Below are 23,880 nucleotides of genomic sequence, written 5' to 3' on the forward strand. Positions count from 1 at the left end.
GGTGAAATTGGATGGATTTTACTGGCTGTCATCTGTGAACAGTATTACTATCCCTACTATGTACTGAACACTTCCAGCGAATAACAATAATTTGTCTGTTTCTTAAGAATATACAAATACTCCAATGATTATAATTTAACATTTGGGGCTTTACTGTGGGCTGATGACTTCCATTCCAACTTGTTTGATTACCCAATCACAATGCGGATATTTTCAAAACATTAATCTATAGCTGGCCAAATTTTTCAAAAAAATGAGATCTGCAGTCACATGCTTAATCTTTATATGAAAAACAGGTATCTGTGCATGCAAATGAATTTAATTAGCCGTTTGTATTTACAATATCCTGATATGCTTGTCAGGCTGCAGTAGTTGCATGCAGGCTGTCGGTTGAGAATTGAAGGTACACTTGTGTACCTAGCTTCTTTGAAAATCTGTCCCACAGAGAGCAACTTCTGCTAGAAGGAACAGAATATAAGTGTGCGCACATGTGCGTCCAATGCCCTGCATTATCTATTCACGTGGCTTCATACTTTCTTTGACTAACTGTGCAGCTTCCTAGTATCCATTTTAATATGGCTGAGGCTACTCATCTTCATGCACTTGGTAGGTATTGTTTATTCCAAGTATCCCAGAAATCCTGTCATTTGTGTTGACAGGATAGGTGTTTCCATTGAGAGAGGGTTTAGAGCAGACGTTGTGTGAGCTTTAGTTCATTGGGGTCAGATGCTCTTAGCATGGATCGTAATCACGGAATAAATAATTCTTCTCCCATCTTGTTCCCACCCCAGGCCGATTCCTCTTTTGATTGGTCTGTTTTTCTGGTTTGTTTGTTTAGGTCTTTCTCCACCAGCGTATGCTGCTTTCCAAACAGCCGCAGCAGTGATCCCAGCAGAAGCAGCACTTTACCAGCCACAAGCCCTGTTGTCAACAACCAGGACTCCCCAGGCTTCTGCTGCTGCCCCTCCAACTGTTACCTACTACCCGGCCCAGGCTGCTCAGCTTTATATGAACTACACCGCTTACTATCCCAGGTACGGTGGGGCTTGGTTCCCTTCTGCTACTTGATCTCGGGATCCATTTCTTTATAGGAAGGAAACTATTGGGTCACCTGTGCATACCTTTAATTTGTAGTTCTGATCTTGACAGTCCTGAGAGTGGCTGATGTTTACCAACAGGGGCAGTGACTGCCTAGGTGGCTTCATCTAGGCCTCTTAGTGGGGTTTAGCCTTTGCCGGAGGGGATCGAGCCTCCTTCAGGCAAGCAAAGATGTTTTAGACACTAGGTATGTCTACAATTCTATGTGAGATGTGATTGCAACTCAGTAGTCATACCGGCGCTAGCGTTAATCTAGCTAGCGTGGCTAAAAATAGCATTGAATACATGCTGGCAGAGCCTTCAGCATGGGCTATACAAGCCTATCCAGAACCATGGGTACATACTCGCGTTCATAGCCCCTGCCGGTGTCCATGACACTCACCTTCGTGGCTATTTTTAGCCGTATCTGCTAGGGGTATGCCTGCGCAAGCTGCAATCCCATCTCCAGATGCAGTGTAGACATACCTGTTGCCAGTTTTTTAAATAGCCAGCTGATTGTACTGGGAAGAGCCATTATCCGCTTGCCTGGTGGTTTAGAACTATTGATTTTGTATTTACTCTGATGTAGCACTTGGTTTGCGGTAGGGTTGGGAATGAAGAGCATTCAGGAGCTCTTCCCCTCCCACCCCCCAACCTAATATTGAAACTTCAGTGAAATTGACCCATCTCAAACCTTTCTCCTACCCCAAGCCCTAAAGCCACCCATTGGTCACTGATAACCATCCTGCTTCACTCTTTCCTTTTCAGTCCTCCGGTATCGCCTACCACGGTGGGGTACATTGCAGCTCCTCCTGCCGCTGTAGCAGCTGCTGCCTCAGCCACACACACTCCAATGCTGCCCCAGCCTGGAGCTTTAGTTCGTATGCAGGGCTTGCCTTATAACACAGGAATGAAGGAAATTCTCAGTTTCTTCCAGGGATACCAGGTTAGTATCCAGTCCCTCTCATCAACATCTACCTTTCTGTGACTTGGACTTCTGATAGCTATTGTTCTGTGTCAATCTTAGTAAATCTTGGCTTTGGGGGAAAAGAGGAAGGGACCTGCTGGCTATGCATTCGTTGTCGTATGGGCCTCGTCTGCACTGCACACCACTGGTGACGGGGGGAGGGTGCATGTAGTTACACGCCGCAGTGAAAACCCTGCTGAGTCCACACTGCGGTGTGTAATCAGTTACTTGTGTCAATAAAAGGCTCTGGCAGAAGGGAGGCAACCAGGAGCTGCTGGAAACTTTCCCCACTGCCTCCCCCCTGCCAGAGCCTTTACCCACCACCGTAGTCTTTCCCTGCAGTAGAGAAATAGCAGCACACTACACTACTAAAAAATAGCAGTGTAGATGGCGGGGAGGCACTGCTTGGGTGCATAGAGAGCCATGTAGTGTACTTACGCAGAGGCTTTAGGTGTGTCTTTACTTGCCTAAGCAGTGCCTTACCATCTACACTGCTGTTTATCCCCATGCTGGGGGGGGGCGTGCAGGGTATGTACTTACACACCGCTGTAAGGAGTGTGCAGAGTAGATGTACCCATGGTCAGCCAATGGTGGTGTGTTGCATCGTGAGTAAGGCAAGTTTTACAATCAGCACGTCCCACAATATATTCATGGACATTTCATTTTTGTTAATATAGCAATTCTGATTTTTTTCTCTTCAAATATCCGACGCATGACCTGGTGGTCGGAGCACAGGTGTGAATGATAATTTCAGCATTGAAAGGCTCCTTCTATGACCTGGGTGGGGAGGAATTGAGATGTACCTGTAAAATGAGGGTGATACCAATCTATCTATCTACTTCAGAGGCATTTTACAAGGCCTAACTAATTCCAGTCAACAGCGAAATATATCCTCCAAACCATGATTTGCCTTGAATAAATGCTCTATCCACCATCAGTAGTTATCTAAATAATTATCAGGTGAACTGAATTCCAGTTAATGGGCAAGTGAGCATCAATCTACCATATTTTTTTTTAAAGATGAAGAATCTGAGCTGCATCCATGGGATATCCACATATTTGAATGTGTAGATTAGTATTCCCTACATCTTCCTGCACATGTCAGATGACTATCTAAATCTGCTATCTAAATCTCTCTTCTGTAACTGAACACTTGCAAAGGCAAAAATAAAATTATTCAGGAGATAATTTAATGTCTGTGAATAGCAATAAATGGTACAGATTCCAAACCTTTGATAGTAGGGATTAAATTGTACTGAAACACTGGAAAAATGAAAAATTAGATGTAGGTTACATTAGGTCTCAAAATACCATCTGTGTGCTTATAAATACACTGTCCAGCCCTACCAGCCCTGTTTCTGACTTTTACTCTCCTTTAGAGACTGCAATGCAGATGGGTGGTTGTTGTTTTTTCTTGTTGGGTAGTGGAAAACTTCAGGCAAGGAAAACACTCAGAATAAGGAGACAATCATTGTACGTTAATTTCTCCAAGATTCTTCTAAGTCTATAGTAGACTGTTTTTTGTAATGCATGGTATCAGCCATGTGATCTTGTTTGGGCCAGAGAAAACACTTATCTATATATCTTAGGAGCTAACTCTCTGATAATTAGGGTGGGAAGAAAACCAAGTCTTCTCCAGAATTAGTGTTGCTTAAACAGTGGAGATGGTCTCTTTTTGGTATTATTGAAATCATATTGCTCTGGTCTTGCTAATTCAGAAAGAATTTTGCAGATTTTACACAGTTTTGGGAATTAATGGCTTCAAAACCACAAAGCTCTTGTGTAAATCAAGCACAACCTCTTGAATTCTGCTAAGAAATTCATCTTACTGTTTTTCTAATCAGCTGTGTTTTTCATTTTGTCTCAGAAATTTTCTTCTAAGAAGAAGTTCAAACCAAAGTAATGTGTACCTGTTTTTTCAGATATGACAGTGACTCTTCAGCTACTACTTATTCATTTATATTGATTTTAATTAACTTTTTTAAACTACGTTTATTTTTATTTTCATTTGTTCCCTGCTAGCTTTTAACATGAGATTTTATTTTGAGAATGTAGAATTATGTCCTGCATCAAAACCTCAGGTGGAAAAGTAACTAATAAGAAAATATGTGAAATTAGATCTGCCTCCATCCGTGGATGGGACTGATCAGGCAATTGTTTGTGGATCAGGAACTTTCCATTTCTGATAGCTGGGTGTTAATTAAATCTGATATTTATAGATTACAGGTTTTAGTTCTGTTGCTTAATTTGTCCCTTCCATCTCCTTAAATGGAAGGTAGCTTAAAGTGTGTGTGTAGCATATTTAAAAATTTTAAATGTATAGGAATGTGTTTATAAATCAGAACTAGATGTATACTCCTACTTTAACCTGTTCCCTAGTCACAAGAAATAAATCCCTACCCTACTCCACCCAAAAATAATTTTAAAAGTGAAGCTTAGTCATTATGACATTTAAGAAGCTGGGTTTGGGTGTGTCTTTCATCATTTGTCCAGTTGAATTATCTTTCTAGAGTTTATGAGGTGAGGAACACAGCAAGATATTTAAAAGTTTACACATTTTACTGTTGTCCCCTACTGCTGATCAAAGAGAGTGACTGATTGAATTAAGTCTTTAGAAAATGCTGCCCTGAGTAGATCAGGGATCAGAATCTTGTGAAGGAGCTGAGAAATCACTACATGATACATGTGCTTGTCCAGGTTTTTTTATTTACACACACCCATGCACACACTCACTCCTGCAGTAATCTGGAAAAATAATTTTGTAAGTAAAAGGTCTGATAATTTATTGTGTTGGGACAGTGTTTTGTCTCTGGTAAGAAAATCTAACATTATCTCCTCCCTCCCTCTCCCACTCCCCCATTTCTTCTCTTTCTACTGCTACCCAGAGGATGTATTGAACGATGCTTCTGGTCCTTTATAAAGTGAGCCCTTGTTAACCACCATTGGCATGGGTATGATCTTAATCCCTTTGTGAAAATAATTGAAGTTGATTTTCAGTGGACACGGAAATTGGATCTGAGATGCTGAGAACAAAGGGTGATTTTTATCTTTTGTGTATTCCTGTCTGAAAGGGATGAGTTAAGTTTTATTTATTTTCTGCTGTTTCCTTGTCTGAATCTCTTTTGGTCTTCAAGGGCTTCATGTACTGCATGTATGCACACGTTGCTACTTAACTGAAAGCAGCTTTCACACCAGACCTGCCTCGTAACGGAGATATTCTTGGCTTACCATGTGCTTGAACAAGCTGGTCTCAACATCAGTACATGCTTCCAATAGTAGATAGTGTTAAAATTATAATTCAATATTTTCATGAGTTATTGGCATCTTTTATTTAATAGCCCAGTAAATTGGTTTCCTCCTTATAGGAACATCAGATGCTCCTATGATTTTTTTAAATTAAGTTAAGAATTCCTCCATCACAGTTAAACATACATGATGCTTCCAGTTAACCTCACAAAAATCTACAGAGCAGTTAATATAATTGTTTTTGGAGATGATTGAAAAAACCCTCTCTATTGTATTGCAATGTGCAATACGCTTCTGAATTTAAACATTTAATGCTAGCATGTTACCATCCAATAATTCACGATGTAGCTTATTATTGTATTGCAGTGAATCCTGGGAGATCCCATCATGGCTCACGATGCCACTGTGCTGAGCATTGTACAGTTAACAAAAAGATGGTCTTTGCCACAGATAGCTACAGTCTAAGACTGTCTACTCTAGCACTTTTGTTGGCAAAACTTTCGTTGGTGAGAGGTGTAAAAAAAAAAAAAACCCCTCTGACCAACATAAGTTTCACCGACACATGCGCCGGTGTGGACAGCGCTACATTGGCGGGAGAGGCTCTCCCAATGTGGCTGCCACTGCCAATTGGGGGTGGTTTGATTATGCCAGTGAGAGAGCTTTTTCCTGTCTGCAAAGAGCACTACACAGGAGACCTTACAGCGACGCCGCTGCAAGGTCTGTAGTTTAGACATAGCCTAAGTATAAGACAAGAGACAATCGGAGGATCTAGATAGACAGATGGGGAAACACACGTAACTAATGAGACCATACTGGTCAGCATGATTGGCAGTGGTCTCAGCACGTCAGCTCCCTAATCATTTGTTAAAATTTTTGGAGGGATTTGGAGGAGGACTATGAGTCAGTCTGGATATTTACTGCGAGCTCCTATCATAACTTGAAAATCTTCTACTTCAAGGAGAACTGGATTTCTGGAATTTATTTTTAAAATAAATAAAAATCCACTCTTCAGCTCCTGAAACTGTGTGTCTATAAGGCCTTGGCTACCCTGGCGCTGTACAGCGCTGCAACTTGCTGCGCTCAGGGGTGTGAAAACTCCCACCCCCCGAGCGCAGCGAGTACAGCGCTGTAAAGCACCAGTGTAATCAGAGCCTGCAGTGCTGTACGCTCGCTCGCTGCGCTGCAAGCTATTCCCCTTGGAGAGGTGGAGTACATACAGTGCTGCGAGAGCTCTCTCGCAGCGCTAGCGGCGCGACTACACTCGCACTTCACAGCGCTGACGCGGCAGCGCTCGGAAGTCCCGAGTGTAGCCAAGGCCTCAGGGAGAAGGAATGGGGGAAACCTGGGTGGTTGATGATATTCAGCACTAGTAAACTATACAGTTAGGTCACTGCAGCACAACACTCTGAACAGCTGTCATTAAAGTTGAGAGGAATTAAGTAAATGGTAAGTGAATGATTGGAGAACAGCCATTAGCACTTGTAGAAACACAGTGATGTTTTTATGCAAGGGTAAATACATACCAAGTAAGCAAAGGTAATTTTTGCCTCTATCTTTAGTTATTTATGTAACATATATTTGCTAAATCTGCTGTGTATTGTACACTTTAGCCTTACATTTGCTTATTGGTTAATTAGTCTTCCCATGCTTACTAACTGAACCACTGAGATTAAGGGGAATGTTCTAGACTCCAAGAATAATCCAAGCTTCTGATGCTTGCTACTTTCATAGGAGTGTATGTGCCTTTAATAGAATTGTGATACTCTGGAATTGAAAGTAGATTTATCAACCCAGTTAGGCTGGATGTCAGTGTAGTCCTGTTCACTAGAGCATTGTGTTTCATTCAGAACTAGAGTCAGAAATGATATGAGCTGGGAAGACTGACTTTGAGGGATCATAGTTAACATCTGAAACTTGCTTAAAGCTTGTGAGAGTTTTAGTCCCTACTTGCTGAAACAGGGCCAGGTTGGAAACCTGGTGCCTGTTTTTTTTTTATATAGGATAGGCTTAAAATAAAATGAATATCCTTTTAAACCTATACTGGGTTTATGTATACCATTCCTCATCTGAAGCTATAGAGGGTTTTGCAACGTATTAATCCTCTGACTCTTCATAGACACAGAATTCAAGGCTAATTGCTTTTTTTTAAAAAAAAGCGTCAATGAGGAGGTGGGGGAAATGGATGAATGGCAAAATTCCAACTCATCTATCTCTAATATCAGGACAGCAGACTTCACTGTTGCTGACTTCCCCTGGATTAAGGTTTGCCTGACATGTATGTTTTTGAACAAAGAAAGTAGTCTCTGTTTCCTATGGGTCCTTTTTGAAATCTGATGCCTTTCACAGTCCTAGGGGGATAGCTTCTTCATCCATGTCTATTGCATCCTCTAGCTGCCAATTCTAGTCACAACACCTTCTGGGGTGCGGGTGGGAGGGAGTAGTGGTGATGGGGGAATAGTCTTGCTTAGCTTAGCATAGCTTTGCAGGCAAGCTAGCAAGCAGTAGACAATATTGTTTTGCTTTCCCCATCTAAAATGGAACACAGCTGTAGCTCACAGACATATACTGCTTTGGTTCTGAATTTAGATTGATCTTTCAGTTGGAAGCACTGCCTGCAAGTAGAGAGCCTCTCTAAAAATTGGGATAGTAAATTTTGCTGTTTACCATTGCTGTCAACTAGCTGCTTGTCACACTTTAAGCAATACAGTTAATGGCACCACTATTGTGGTGGGTAATTGGAATGATACAGGTCTCTCCTTTACTACCTCTTCCACCAAACATTTAAGCTGGTCTCTGCTGCTGTATTATGGCACTTTGCTTCAATACCAAATATATCTAGACTGAATCAGAGTCTCAGACATTTAGGGATTCCTCCCCTCCCTAGGACCTATTCTCTGGTGTGGGGTCACCTTTTCAGAGGAGACTTTCCTAGCAAACTCTTCTGGTGACTCGCCCTGTAAATCCAGAATAGAATTGCTACAGCTGCATCTCTGAAGTGGCCATTTTGCCTCTAACGACTGCAAGTTGCACCTCCTTTCTAGCTGGAAACTATTCTTAGCTCCTATTATGTTTCCCCTTAATTTCCCTATTTCCTTAGGGCTTAACTAAAATCAGTTTCTAAACCATTTAGTTAAATCAGTGCACAAATGGTGTGTAGCCAAGCCCTTATTCCTGTTTAGGTGGCAGATACTTGCAGAGGCACTAACATAGGGTGAGGGGAAAATGGAATTCAGTAGGGCTAGTAATGCAGTGAGAGTAGAGCATTAACTTTTTTGCTTCTAAAGATTTAGGTTCAAATTAATTTTTTAGGAAAGGAGTGGAAAAGCAGCATGATCTCCTCATGAAGCAGAACAGGTGATCGCTGCATAAGATGATAGGCTAGCATAGCAGAAGTATTGTGGGTCAGAAATTAGTAAATGTTGGAAGAGCTGCTTGAAGGATGCTTGTAGTATTGCTTATATATCACGTGTATCAAACTAACCTTCGAAACAGTAGAGGGAGTATTTTTCAGCCACAGAATGTGACTCTTGGGATGGACTGAGGTAAAGCAGGAAATGTAATAGCCCCTTGGTTACTGCTAGTGAGGGAGAGGTGAGTCCACCTAGATGGCACATGGGTTTGCAACTCTTGGTTCAACTTTCCCTTGGAACACGAAGTACTACTTACAGTGCTGTAACTTGCCACTCAAAAGCCATAGAATCCTCGTACTGAGGAACTGCAAGAAAAGAAGACAAACATGGAGTAGAAAGAAGGAAACAATGGTACAAGAATGTCTTTAAATGTAGAGTGCAGGATCAAGTAATTGTAGAACTCTACTTATTTAACAGTATGCACCTGAGATACAGAACATAACAACCTTTGACAACCAAGGGATGGATTAACTTTTTTTCTCTCTTTTACATTTACATTTTTGCCAATTCATATTAGGACACCAGAAAAGACCTACTGAGTCTGGAAATCCTCTTGATTTGATAAATAGGGTTGCTTCTACCTCCTCCCTCAGCCTTCATAAATCTAGATTTCTGATGGCGATTTCTCAATGTGAAAATCCTACTATCAGTCTCATTAGTCAATAAGAGATTGATCCTGTCCTATATAAAATGATTCAGCCTTACTTTTGCTTGCTAAAAGGATCGACTTGTTCCCCCTATTCAAACCGGCTTTGCTCCGAGCATCCACTCCCCTTGGTACCAGTACTCTATTCCTACCAGATGCATTTTTCACCTGTTCTCAGTATTTTGTTTGTGGCCTCTCTGCAGTGTATCTTACCATTTTTTTTCTAGCCTGTAAAGATCCACCACTTGCTATTACTTTGCATTACTTTCTGCTTCCAAGCTACCCTCTTGGTGCGAACTTTACTCCATACCTGGCTCCAATCCTACCTACCCACTGGAAGACCCATAGTACAGGTGGGCACACTGAGTACCATTTCCTGCTGCCCTTGAGATCAGGGTCAAATGAGGAATCCTTTAAAGAAACCCCACGGTGGTGATGTGTGTGCAGCCTCTTCTTGGCTCTTTTCATGTGCCTCTCCCCACTAACTGCAGTTGGACTTGATAGCCACCTCAGGGTGAAAAAGGAATCATTTTGTCACTGACCAAAGGAAAATGTAAAGGGAAAAATCAATCTAAGAAGCAGCTCCCTCCGCTTCATCTGTATCAATAAACAAGACTGTTCTGTCAAATAGAGGAAAAAGAGACACTGGTTGATGGAAAAACATTTTCAATAGATGCTTGGTTTGTTAATGAATAATTGGATAACAGGGGTCAGCTGCTACTGCCAGGCAGTTGAGAATAAGTTCTCCTCAGAAACTTCCAGTTTTCGGAGTGAGTTAAAAATGCCCACTGAAGAGAATGTCTTTGAAAGTGCAACATCTATATTCAGGTTAGATGTGTTGAGACCAAATTTGATATGTCACTGGATTTATAAAGCTTTTCGAAATGACTTCCAGTTCTATGAGTTCACAGCTGATTATCTTATCTGGGATTTTCAGACTGGCTTATCTGCCATTGATTGCAATGGAAGCAGAATTTTTCAATTATTTGAAAATTTCACCTTTTGCCTATATGAATGAACAAAGGCAAAGAACATGCTATTGTACACGACCGCAGTTTTTAAGCTATCTGCTTCTGAGTTTGACCTATGCAATGTTGCTTTTTGTCATCTGTACCATACGTAGCATTGGATGACTTCTGGCAAATCCATAACAGTGTATTTTTACATTATTGTATAATTATTTCACAATCTCAGATTGGTAGGGACTGGTAAAGAAGAAGTAATGAGCCTAAATTAAGAGGCTTAATGCTAATTACATGTCCCTGCATTCAAAGCTAGCAACACTGATATTCCACCTCAGGTTCTTCCACTTTTGGTCATCCAGTCCAATAGTCGTGGACCTTGGCCTTGCTGGTTTAGGAGGCTTCTGAAATATAGGCAACATCTGAAATGCTCATTTAATGCTCTATCTCAAGTATTTTGGAGTAGCTGTCATTTTCTCACTAGAGACCTAGTTTCTTGTATGACCTCACCCTATTGCATTATTTTCCTAACTTGATTTACAATAATGCCTTTTTGTAATTTTTTTTAAGCTGGAGCTGTTCAGAAGCACTTACTACTCCATAACCTCTGTTTAATTACCGTAACTTAATACAATCTCTCCTTTTACATGTCTGTCCTCTAAATAAAAAACTCTTTAACTATTGTGGTGGGTTTTTTTTTTATTCAAGTTTCCTGCACACTTGAGCTCCTGCTTTATACCAATCTCTCTTCTTGCCATTTCTGATACACTGTAATTTTTCCATTCCTCATTTTTCTTGTTGCTTATGCATATCAAGTACCTTTTTAAAAAAAATACTCTCACTAGAGGCTACATGGCTTTACCTATTGTAAATCTGCTGATAATCTAGTATCTAAAGTATGTACTATATTGAGACATTCCTTCCAAAGAACAAACTTACTTTTTGTAGATTGGTTTCAAGGGCAGGTCTGGTAGCTGATAATTAATATTTGCACAGCCTGGTTGCCCTGGTAGAGACTATCTAGAAAAAACTTCTTACGTTTGTTTGTACTTAATGGAGTGGGTCTAGATGTGAAGGTGGCTAGAAATCTGTAGTGAAGATTGTGGGGGTTCTTTCTCTGATGGTGTTTGGGCTCTTGGATGTTGCTCTGTGTGGTAGGTGTATTACGTGTTCTTTAAATTTCACTATAGGTGGCTATAAAGTGTCTCTTTTATTTTCTTTTATAAATATATTTATTCTTCCCTATAAACTGGCAGGAGACACTTTCTGTATCAAAAGAAACAAAGGGCAGCATAGCAATAGAACCTTGTGTGTTTGGGGATACCGTAATCTACCAATGCATGTAAAGGAAGCCATTTCAAAACAGAAAATTCTGCTTCTTACTGCAGAAAGGACATAATATAAACTGGGTATTGTGTATCTCTTTGCTGCAAAGTAGCATTCCAGTAGTCTCCACAACCTAGTCAGGTGTTCTCTGGGATTCGTTTCTTTCCAGTATGTGCGCTTCTGGAGAGATTCTGTATAAACCAGCATTTGGGCTCATCAACCAAGATCTGTTTTCTGACTTGCCCCATCCCCTATAACAACACGCCCTTCTCATGCATGGTTAAGATCTTTGACCTGATTCTTCTCTCTTAGGCCTAGTCTATACACAGCTTTTGTACTAGAGTTGCCAATTTTGGTTTGACGTGTTCCTGGAGATTTCATCATTTGACATGATCTTTCATTTTCTGGAGACTCCAGGACAATCCCAGAGGGTTGGCAACCCTATTTTGTACTGGTATAACTTTATTGGTTAGTGATGTGATTTTTCTTTTTACCAAAATGGTTATACTGGCACAACCCCAATGTGGACTCAGTTATATCAGTAATAAAAGTGCTTTACACTGGTATAGCTTATTCTCCTTCCTATATAGGGGTAAGCTTCACCTATACAAGCACTTTTATACCCGTATAAATGCATCCACACTTGGGAGTTGTATGGCTTTAGCTATGCTGGTGTTAGGCACAGAGGTACAACTTTGGTTTTTGTGTGTGGACAATGCCTCACGCTGGCTTTTCACCAGTGTAACTCTCTCCTTCAGTGGAGTTAACTTCTTATTTACACTCCTGTAAGTAAGATCAGAATTCGGACCTTGGTCTCTCCTAATCCTTCCCCTCTCATGTCAATTTGTGCAGTCTAGAAAGCATGCGCTCCAATCCCCATGAGATTCTCTGCTGTAACATAGTATAGCTCTCTCTGATACTTAGACTTTGTCATTTGTTACCTGGCACATAATTCTCAATATCTACTTGCTGCTGTTCTATGAATATTAAGGAAAAAAGGGTATTTGGTGGTTTAAATTTCCTTATTAAGGAAGACTTGCATTACAAAAAGCTACTATATGCAGTATATAATCTCCCCCATATTTCTTGCATAAACCTACCTCCAACCAACTCTTCAAGTAACGTATTTTACTGATTGCATATAAGCTGTGTGTGTCAAATTCTTTGTCTCCTGCCAGTTACTGTAGCTGATGCTCTTAATTAAGGTTGCAAATGTAGTCTGTGTGGCTTGCTGTACAAGAACTGTTCCTTCTATTGCTGATTATCGTGTATCACACTTGTACTGTAGTATGCACCTGATGACTACAATGGCCTTATTCAGCTGAACGATCAAGCAAGGAGTGTGTTACAAGCACCGAAAGAGTGGGTCTGTTTGTAACTGTTTGTAACTTCCAAAGAAGGTAAGATGCGACTGGCAGAAGCTGGGTCTCCAATGGTGAATGGGAAGGGAAATGAAGGGCTTGGTGATGTGGAGATTTTTTCCTTCCTAGCTTGTGTTTGGGAACCTTGCTCTAACCTTCCCTACTCCTGACTTTTTAAAATAAATAAATAAAATCAACTAATCTGGTGAAACTGAGGCTACTCCTGTGATCTGTGGCTGATGGGACAGCAGTGGGAAATGGTGGAGGTTATGTGACAGCTTGGCTTTGTGCAAAGAAATTTCTGTTAAACTTTCACAGTGGTTTATTATCATTTGCTGAGTGCTCCATCTGAGGCTTTTAGCCCAGGGCTTTTATTCTTGTTTGTTTGAACATAGCAAGAAAACTTCTTCTAACCTTGACTTAAAAAAAAAAAAAAAAAATAGGAAGACACTCCTTTTTTTAAACCCTCTTCCCGCCTTTCTCCATCTTCCTTACACTGTAAAGTTGTCTAGAAATGAATGCTTCTCTGATATCTCCTGCTCACTTTGCACCAATGAGTTCCCTGTTCCTTGGAATGGGTCTGGAATGTTGCTCTGTCAATAAAGGTGTTTGTTTTCTTTATATGTGTGAATAAACTTGCTAATGGTGAACTATCCCAGTTCTCTATTACAGTCTGATACCGGCTTCCCCAATACATGCTTACACTTTGGCCTCTGAGCTGGGACTTCTTACGAATCATTCACATATAGTAAGAATTGGCTACACTGGCGCTATACAATGCTGCAACTTGCTGCACTCAGGGGTGTGGAAAAACACACCCCTGAGCGCAGCGAGTGCAGCGCTGTACAGCGCCAGTGTAATCAGTGCCTGCAGCGCTGCATGCTCACTCACAGCGCTGCAAGCTACTCCTCTCAGAGAGGTGGAGTACATACAGCGCTGCAAGAGCTTTCTCGCAGCGCTGGCAACGCGACTACACTCGGGACTTCACAGCGCTGCCGCGGCAGTGCTGTGAAGTCCCGAGTGTAGCCAAGGCCTAAAGGTAACAGACATTTGAAAAGTGTAATGGATATAGATTAAACTACTAAATCCTTCAATTAAGCTATTTAAAAAAAAAAGAGCATATAGTTATAGGAAAAAATGTGCAATTTGAGGGCACAAAACAGTATTAAGATAAGATACCTTTATTATTCTACTGTAGGTTCAAAGTATTCTTCTGATTTAGCAGTGTGAGTGGAACAACTTCAGAAATTAAAAGAAAACAAAGTAGGAGAGGGGAGGCAGTTTATCCCTGGAGCCTGGAAACTTTGGTTTACTACTTCAGGATGAAATTCACACTTGCCCAGGGCCAACCCCAAGATGTGTACCTCTTAAGCCCTCAGGTCCATAAGCTTTGTACAGGTTCTCTGTTGAATGCTAGAGCACTAAGTTATGTATTGCTTCATTCCCATGTAAAAGGTTTGCTCCTGAATCTTAAATACTAAGTTAACCAACTTTTTTTTTCTAAAGATGCTTAGATTTATTTTTAAAAATAATTATTCTAATACTTTTTGAAAGAGAAACCAAAGCATTCATTTGAGAGCTCAAATGGTACTACACCTCTACCTCGATATAACGCTGTCCTTGGGAGCCAAAAAATCTTACCATGTTGTAGGTGAAACCGCATTATATCGAACTTGCTTTGGTCCACCGGAGTGCGCAGCCCCGCCCCTCCGGAGCACTGCTTTACCGCGTTATATCTGAATTCGTGTTATGTCGGGTCGTGTTATATCGGGGTAGAGGTGTATTTTAAATTATGCATTTAAATATTCCGCTAATGTCCAAGTTTTTTAGCGCTGAAACAAGTGACAAAACTTTGCCTCTGCCTTGATATTAATTGTATTGACAATAATGAATTTTGGCATTTGTGTGGTTGTAATGCATAATTCTAATATGACCTAGAAAGTATTAATGACTTCAATAATATCAAGTCTCTTCCTTTTAAAAATCCTACTGATTAGTCCAGCTGGCCCCCCCCATAGGTATAATATCATTTGGAAACAGATGACTTACAAAGAGTTGAGTTAATAGGTCATTAGGTAAGAGCGGCTTTTCTGTAAAGCCATTTGTATCAAGGCATTCGTGTGTGTGTGTGTGTGTGTGTGTGTGATTTCACTATAAAATATCAGACCTGCTAGGGAGCAAGTCATCTGAAGACTGTGTGGTGTAGTGTTTAAATGAGTGGGGACAGGAGAATCTCTGGTTCATTCTGAGCAGATACATAGACACTCACTCTCTGTGGTCCTGGGCAAGTTATTCACCCGCTCTCGTGTTTCACTCATATCATCTGGAAAATGGGGTTAGTAACTGGGCCTTGCTACAGCCAGATGGGAGCTGAGTTCTCTCAGACTAACAGACTACAAAATGAGCGGTGGTGAAACTTTTATGCAGCCTCGGGTACCGTGGTAGGAACATCTCTGGTGCAAACCATCCAGAGAGAATAAATATTTGCCACGATGTGTGAGAGTGTCATTCTCCTCCTCTGAATGAATCTTCAGCTGTAATTCCCAAAATGAATACATTTACTTAAGGCATCTACATTAAAACCATAGGTTAGTGTCTTAAAGTGAACACAAATGAGCTCTGAAAAGAGTTAATCAAACATAGGCAACTCTGCCTCTTGCAGTACCTGCAGCCTGTTCTGTTAGCCTTCCAGACAGTTTTTTAAACGAGTTTCCTGCTACTGATATTGCTTGTTGCTTTAATAATTAAAAAAAAAAAGGGGGGGGGAGCACACGCCCTACTATCATAACTACACTATTTTTCTTATGGACATCCTATCTAATGCATTGATTTAAAAACCAAAGCTGCTACAGAAACTGCTTTTTGCTGTCGCCTGTGCTCAGTGGTGTAACCATACTTCCCGTATGCTGTCATTGCATTTGGGTCTGGAGAATAAAACTCACTCATGACTGACCCCAATATACTGTAGCTGTGACTTAATCTGCCAGCGGTTAGCAATCACAGATGTAGGTGCAGAAACGTTGGATCTGTTTTAAAACAGACCCAATATAATTTTGTCAGTGGTTCTACCCAAATGAAGTGCTTCCTCTTTAAGTGCATTAGTAATCTGAAATCTATGAAGCTGATTTCTAAACCTAATTTGGGCTTCTGACAGGAATTTTTGTTTAAGGTTCCTGAATGTTTTTCGGCATGCTGCTTTCCTAATTCACCTTGTTTCTGGAGGGAGAAATGTATCAGTATATGGATCTAATAATGTCTGTGCTCACTGCCCCGTTAAGTACCTCTAGTTCCTAACATGATTTGTTGCTTATAACTTAAGACTGCTTTTATTGCCTACCAAGCATTTGGGTGAGTGAAGTTCTGGTATGTGCTGGCTTTACTTCTACATGTCAGAATATAAAGTTGCTCAGAAACTAGTATGGGAGGTAACCAAAAAGTGAGCGTTTTGCCATTTCTTTTACTGTAACAAGCATATATGGTAGCATCATTTTTTTGGGGGGGGGGACTGTGAATGTTTTTCCTCTTTAAATCTGAAGGATGTAGACTCTACAAAGCAAGTATTAAGCTTGATCTCTTTTTTTTAAACTGTGTGGTGTTCTAACTTAGCAAGTGTTTTGTGTTCTTTCTGGCAATGAGTTGACCCCCTCTTAAGTTTCCAGCAAATGAATCTCTTGTATTCAGAGTTTTTGCTGCTTCAACTTTTGATTTCTTAACTTGGTTCAGATTTATTAAATCAAATATACAAATGAGATTTCCAAATTTACCCTGCAAGGGCTTCCAGGATGTCTGGTATGGGGGCACAGACAAGCTGGGGCACATCTGCTGAGTGGATTTTATACTCGATATTTTGAGGTTAAATCCTTGAACATACCAGGGCCCGTGTGTCACCCCAAGTATATTAACTACATTGAGAGAACAGTCTCATTTCTCACCACTCTTTCCACCCTCTTCTCTCCATATTAACAAAGGTTCCTTTGATTCAATTGAAGTACTACAACTTTTACTTCTCTGGTTTTGGGGGCTAATTCAGTTCTGTTAATTCTCATGCATCTTCTCCTCTCATGCTGCTCTATCCATACTTCCCTTTCTGGTGTCACTGTCTGCCTTATTTTCTTTTGGGTTTTGGGTCTGGAGAATAAAACTCTCTCATGACTGACCCCAATATACTGCAGCTGTGACTTAATCTGCCAGCGGTTAGCAATCACAGATGTAGGTGCAGAAACGTTGGGTCTGTTTTAAAACCCAATAAGCCAGGTAGCACAAGCATACTTCACTGCAGGCTGAGGTTTCCTTCCTTGCTTTGCCTATCATTTACTAAATTTTATACCTCTTCTGTCTTGGGCTAGTCTACACTTCAAACTTAGGTCAACATAGCTACAATGCTCAGAGGTATGACAAATTCATACCCCTGAGTGCTGTAGCTTTGCCAACCTAGCCCGCGGTGTAGATGCAACTAGATCGATGGAAGAATGCTTCCGACAACCTAGCTACCATCACTTGAGGAGGTGGAGTTCCTACAGCGATGGAAAAACCCCTTCTGTCACTGCTGTCTGCATCTATACCATGTGGTACAGCGCAGTCGCTATGCCACTGTAGTGCCCATAATGTAGACACATAGCCTTGCTAACCTTAAATCTAAGTAATTTGCAGTACTTCTGTACTGGACTCTCCTCCTGGATCTTTCTGAGTCGTACATCAGCAGAATTCAAGTTCCTTCTGCTGTGAACTAAAAAAGAGCTCTCAGTTCAGTCTTCCGTCCTTTATTCTCCTCCGACTTGGCTGTTTGTAGCCACGATGATCTGAAGCTTGGCAGCTGAAGTGTTTTTATGTATAAAACTCTGAACTGCCTTTCTGTTTTTCTAAAGCAATTAAAGAAACCAGCAAGAGTACATAGTGTTAGGGACAGAGCCTACATCTGTGATCTTAGGTTTTAAGTTTCTCTCCCCCCTCCCCTGTGTTCTTATTCCTGCAGCTCCACACAGATTCCATTCTCGTGCTTTACAACTTTAGTGGCCAGCCCAGTGGAGAAGCGTTGGTGACTTTTCCAAGCCTGGACCTGGCTAAGAAAGCAGTGGCTGAGAAAAATGGACGGCTCCTGGGAAGTCGCTATATAGAACTCTATCTGGTCTAACCAAAAGACTCTTGGGGGGAGGGGGGGGGGAGAAGAGAGGGAAGGGAAGTAATACTAAACACTGTGCCTTTTAATAAAACAAAAAGTCTTCCCTTGCTAGCCACACAGCAGTAAATGTGCCTTCTCAGCCTGACGTGGTAGGTTGCGGGAGTGATACTTGTTCCTGTATTTAATTTGAAAAATCTCCTGCCCTACACCAAAAAGAGAAATAAAAACGATATAACTAATTTCCTTAAGAAAGAGAAGGAAGATTGATTTCAGGGTACTTGTTGAAATGCTGCCACCCAGTTAACCTGTGAGGCAATCCAAGAGCACTTCAGCTATCACAGCCATGGGGGGGAGAGAGGGAGACTTAATTTTTGTTCTGTAGTGTTTGAAGTGGAAAGTGAAACTTGGTTTGTTCAGAATCTTTTGTTTTAGGTTTTAAGAATTTACTCTCAGCAAAATGTCTCCAGAAAGGGCTGCTGAAACTTGCAGTTTTCTCAAATTGTAGCATAAATCCTATTGGATTTTTTGTTGTTGCTTTCCTTAACTGGAAAATACCCAGGATGCCACATCCAAATGGAATAGGAGAAGCTTCTTCTTGTCATTGTGTTGTGTAATGCAAAAGCCATATCAGTCTTTCCTATCAACATACATGCTGCCAATGTGTGAAGCAAAAAGAACCCCAAATTTTTAATTTCTACAGGACAAAAATGGCACATAAACATTGAGTACTAGTAAGTTATATTTTTTATTTAAGCATAATAGCTTTCAGATACTGTATTAAAGATTTTGCTCTAGTTTATGTGCATGCAATTTGTTTACATCTTTAAACTACTTTATTTGTATATTATGAAGCAACAAAATTGTTGAAATCTAAGCCTTCTAGTGCATGCATTTTTCCTTTCTTTGTGTGTATATACATAAGCTAGAAAAACTAGTTTGTCATGTAGCATGTGTTTAAGAAGACATCTGCTGTAGAAGCACTAAATGATTTTGTTTTTACTGTGCCTTAATTCAAGCCTATTCAAAGTGCAATACCAGCAGAGCAAAATGTCGTGAGTCCTGTTGTGACAGGCTCATGGATGTCTGTGTACACTGATCTTTTTTTATTGGTGTACAATTTGAGTTGTACTGAAAAGAATGAATGATGTATGCTTCTTTATATTACAACAAATAAAAGAGATGCTTACAATGTGTGTTGGCTTTTTAAGTGCCTCTGTTCCTTCATCCAAACACATCAAGGTGAAGTAGACCCCACTAAAGTGTTGGTGGTGTGACTGTTGCTTAGGATATCTTGCTGATGGAGAATACTGAAATAGTCATGTGTATAAAAGGTAAGCTTGTTTGTTTATTTATTCTACAATAGCTAATCATAGCGCACAATCGGGATCTCTAAACTAAGCCATAGAACATGGCTAGTATTTATCTAAGTAGTTAGCTCAGAAGTAATACAAAACAGTCAGGCCCAGTCTTCTGTAAAATAAACAGAGAGTTGTATCTCTCAGTGCAGCTGTATCTCAGCCTTCATGTGTTCAGATGGTGTTTTGAAAGAGAACCCAAAGCAAAAAGGTGGCTTGACAGTATCTCATTCATTAGTAGTTCATTGCAATTGTACTGTAAATATCTAACTCTAACTGCCGTAACTGGAGTTGCAGGAAGCTTCTGATGCAGTTGTGAGACGTTTAGCTTTCTACCTCTTAATAAATGTCATTAACTCAAGTTGTGTAGGCCATCAACAAATTATTTTTCTAAGTACACTGTGTGTATGTATATTTTGTAAAACAAATTCAGATTTTGCAGTCTTGGAATCAAGCATACATGGATTTTGTAAAACAATTCATTATCTAGATGTGTAACTTGCAGTACAGTCTCATAAAGGCACATAATGAGTACATATGAGATTTAGACTTTTCAAAGTTAATCCAGGCAGGTGAAATGTGGCTAGTAGCAAAACAGGTGAAATGAGAAATTGCAAATTTGTGATCATTTTCCCCTTGCCCTTGCCCTTACTACTTAATACCTTAAATAAGTAACAATTAATGTTGAAAAGTCTCTAATTTATTTAGCCCTTTACTTTTTCTATGTCTCTGCTTTGATAGTGAAACTAGACTGGTCACTTTAACATTCTGGTTCTTAGCTACTTGATCAAGATAGCTTGGCTGTTGCTCTGAGTCCAGCACCACAGAAGAGGCTCTAATTGGGAAGGTGGTGTAATCCAGGAGTGAGTCAGGAGACCCGAGTTCTATTCCAGCTCCGTCACTGACCCTCTGTGACTGAGGTACACAGAGGTAAAGTGACTTGCCCAGTTTCCTCATTATAAAATGCTGATGATAATGGCACTTGCCTTTTTTCTCTTTGTTAAGCACTTTTGTGATCTAGAGATGGACAGCAATATGTAATATTTACTAAGTATTGTTTTTGACGTTTAAAAACCTAAATGGGCTGGGACCTGCCTGTCTGAGATTGTCCCTTGCTCACAGTTGCAATCAGCTGAGCATGTCCGTTGATGTTCCCTCTTTTTTTAAAAAGAAACTGGTGGTGGCCCAGCAAGTCCCATAAGGGTTCCCCTACCCTCTTCCCTTGATCTGACCATCAGGATGTGCTTCAAAGTTTATCTAGTTACTTGGGCTTTAGGGGAGGAAGGGGCTTGATGTGGGCTGAAGTGTGCGTGCGTATGTGTGTGTTCTGTTGATCTGGTGGAGGTCAAAAATTGTTTAGGGCTGTTGGGGTCACTGATAGTTTTAGTTTGATTCTAAAAGTTATCCCAAAGGCACCCTGTGTTTTACAGGAGGTCAGACTAGATGATAACAATGGTCCCTTCTGCAGTGGCGTAGCCAGGTGGAGGGAGCGGGGGGAAAAAAAGGCGCCACCCGCTGCTGTGCTTTTACTGATGGGGCGACGCTCCGGGTCTTCAGTGGCATTTCGGCGATGAAGCTTCAGTGCCACCGAAGACACCTGGAGCTAGTGAAGGGCCCGCTGCCGAAGACACCTGGAGCGCCGCCCCATCGGTAAAAGCGCTGCAATGGGTGGTGCCTTTTTTTTTTTTCCCACTCCCAGGTGAGTAAAATTAAAAAGGTGCCACTTGTGCTCTGTGGGGAAGCAGCCGCTGCTCCGCTCCCCCCCAGCTACGCTACTGCCCTTCTGGCCTTGGAATCTAGAATGTAAGACGTGTGTGTTTGTGTCTATATATTTGAGTTTTGAATAAATTCAATAAGCATCAACATACAGCCCTCTCAAATGTAACAATTAAAGAAAACAGTTTTGTTTTTTTTTTTGGTTGGGGGGTGGGGATTTTCAATTTTAATTTGGGGCCTATCTCGCCAGTACCACTTAAACAAGAGGGTGAAATAACAACCAAGCAACTGGCAAGTGAGACTGGTCCCTCGTCTAATGAAATTTATATTGGGCACCATTCTCTACTTGAAAAAGAAAAAAGACAGCCTGAGTTCTCTGTTTGCTTGTGGTAAACAATTTATAGTTTCATATATGTTTGTGAGCAAGGAAATACATACAGTAAATATTTCCCCTTGTAATTAAATGTTTCCCTAGACAATTTAATGTAACCACAATATCTGTTTAGATGTTTTTGTTCTGGTGACAGAAACGAGCAAACTCCAATTATTGAACTTGACCCACAGGTTAAAAAAACAAACATATGCCAATTTAATTTCTTTATTTCACTTAAGCCACAATATGACACCCTCACCACAGTCAAGGAAGACAGACTTCCCATGGTACCCTTTGTTCCCTTAGCAGAGCAAGATTTAGATTTTTTGAGTTTGTGCCTCGCTAGCTACAATATTTCCATGATGGGGACACCATCTCAAACTAGCAAGATGACGTTTCAATATTGCAAGTAAATGTGATGGGATAATGAAGCTTGCTCCTTACTATCGGAAAGGCATGACCTCTCTCAAACTATATTACCCAGATTGAATGAATCTTTTCCCAACGTTTGTCTCAGCAAATCCTGCAAAAAGTAGGTTGCAGGTCCTTGCTGCTAGTATGCCTGTCTTTTAATATTGTAACAAATCCATGATCTAGCTAGGACTGTACCACTGTCGTGGAATGTTGCTTGCTGAAGTCCCTGAGAAACTTGGGGAGCGTGAGTCTAGAAGTCTGATCCTCCTGTTCCAATAAAAATTAAAATTTCCACAGCTAGAGCAGAGTCCAACCTCTGAAACATAGCTGATCAGTTCAGATATTCCCCATAGAAGGGAGCATTAGCCACTAGCCATGGGGTTGGCAACTTTTCAGAAGTGGTGTGCTGAGTCTTCATTTATTCACTCTAATTTAAGGTTTCACATGCCAGTAATACATTTTAACATTTTTAGAAGGTCTCTTTCTATAAATCTGTAATACATAACTAAACTATTGTATGTAAAGTAAAAAAGATTTTTAAAATGTTTAAGAAGCTTCATTTCAAATTAAATTAAAATGCAGAGCCCCCCAGACCGGTGGCCAGGACCCGGGCAGTGTGAGTGCCACTGAAAATCAGCTCGTGTGTCGCCTTTGGCACGTGTGCCATAGGTTGCCTACCCCTGCACTAGCCAGATCATTAGTGTGGTACATCCTGCCACACTCCAGGTGGCAAGAATCTGCCATGTCATCATCTTTGCACTCAGTTAAAACAGCTTATTTTCTTCTTAAGTTCCTTTATAAAATTTCTGGCTGTAAATTATGTGAACCCGATGCTTAAGTCTATTTATAAACAACTTTACAGCAACTTCCATTGTTGTTTGTATGCTATTCCACTCCTCCCTTAACAGGTTAGGAAATTTGATCCATAGCTTGGGTACTGTAGCTCTCTTCTCTTCCTTCCAAATAACCTGTTAACTCCTTGGTAGGTTTGAAGTACTCATGGAAGGCCAGGGATGTTTAAGTGAGCACAAGCAGTTGGATTCTCTCTTCTCCAAAGTGCTAATCTACCTCCTTTCACTGTATATGAAACACCATACTGTAATGGTCTGGAAGCTAATGCCAAACCCTTTGCTGTGTGTAAATGCCTCACAGTTTGAAATGTTGTTAGTCTTTGATTAAAACCCATATTATGAGAATCCTGCTGCCAGCCATCACTGTGAAGTGGTCACATTTTCACTTGGAATATTTAAGCCACTGGAATCTGGATGACACAAGCTGTAGTCGGATGTGACTCAAGCTTGTTTGTTTCTGCTGGGTGTGTGTATAAACATTAAACACGCAGGGCTCTTGATAGGGTGGTAGTTACAGTTGCCAACTTTGTAATATTTAAAAACTGGACTCTCCAGCAGGAGTGCCAGAACCTCCCCCGGCCCACTCCTTCCCTCCCAAGGTCATGTTCCCATTTGCTCCTCTTCCCCCTCCCTCCCCGTCACTTGCTGCTTTTCCCCTTTGTACTTGTACTTCGTTCTCTGGGTTGCAGAGGAAACACTGTCTGGTCTTGCCTAAAATTATCCAGTTGCTGAAGGAGGGAGAAAGACTATAGTAAACCACAGGTAGGGGAAGCAACAACTTCTTAGCTAAATGTATACTATGTAAAATATACCCTCTCAAGCTTAACTAAAAGAATGTTGCTGATTTTGTTCTTTGAGGGACAGGTCTTATGGATAAACTCTGGAAGGTCCTTCCATACATTTAAAGGCAACATGAAGATAATTAGAAGAAGCGGAGTATTGGGCAATAGAGACAGGCACTTTTGGAGGGGCTGCTAGTGATGGTTTCTAATTCGGACTCTTTGAACTTCTTCATTCTGCATCAGCTCTTTCAATATTCCTGTAAAATGTTTCTGAA

At 40.8% G+C, this 23,880-nt stretch overlaps 1 protein-coding gene across 15 annotated transcripts in view; it reads left to right on the top strand.

Moving 5' to 3' along the window:
• The window catches only part of ESRP2 (epithelial splicing regulatory protein 2), a 63,014-nt gene extending 43,707 nt beyond the window's left edge, over positions 1-19,307 (top strand). For 6 of the 15 annotated variants that reach the window (XM_065566994.1, XM_065566993.1, XM_065566996.1 and 3 more), the window contains exons 14-17: positions 839-1,034; positions 1,846-2,023; positions 12,923-13,034; positions 17,968-19,307. In XM_065566994.1, the coding sequence (XP_065423066.1) occupies positions 839-1,034; positions 1,846-2,023; positions 12,923-13,012 (464 nt within the window). In that variant the 3' untranslated portion in view covers positions 13,013-13,034; positions 17,968-19,307. Of the gene's footprint in view, positions 1-838; positions 1,035-1,845; positions 2,024-4,929; positions 5,081-9,117; positions 9,367-12,922; positions 13,035-17,967 lie in introns of those variants that run through there. The other 9 variants (XM_024104083.3, XM_065566999.1, XM_024104089.3 and 6 more) reach the window with 3 other exon arrangements.
• The last annotated feature ends 4,573 nt before the right edge of the window (positions 19,308-23,880 follow it).

The sequence above is a fragment of the Chrysemys picta genome, chromosome 14 (genome assembly GCF_011386835.1).
Source record: "Chrysemys picta bellii isolate R12L10 chromosome 14, ASM1138683v2, whole genome shotgun sequence".
In the NCBI taxonomy this organism is placed as follows: Eukaryota; Metazoa; Chordata; order Testudines; family Emydidae; genus Chrysemys; species Chrysemys picta.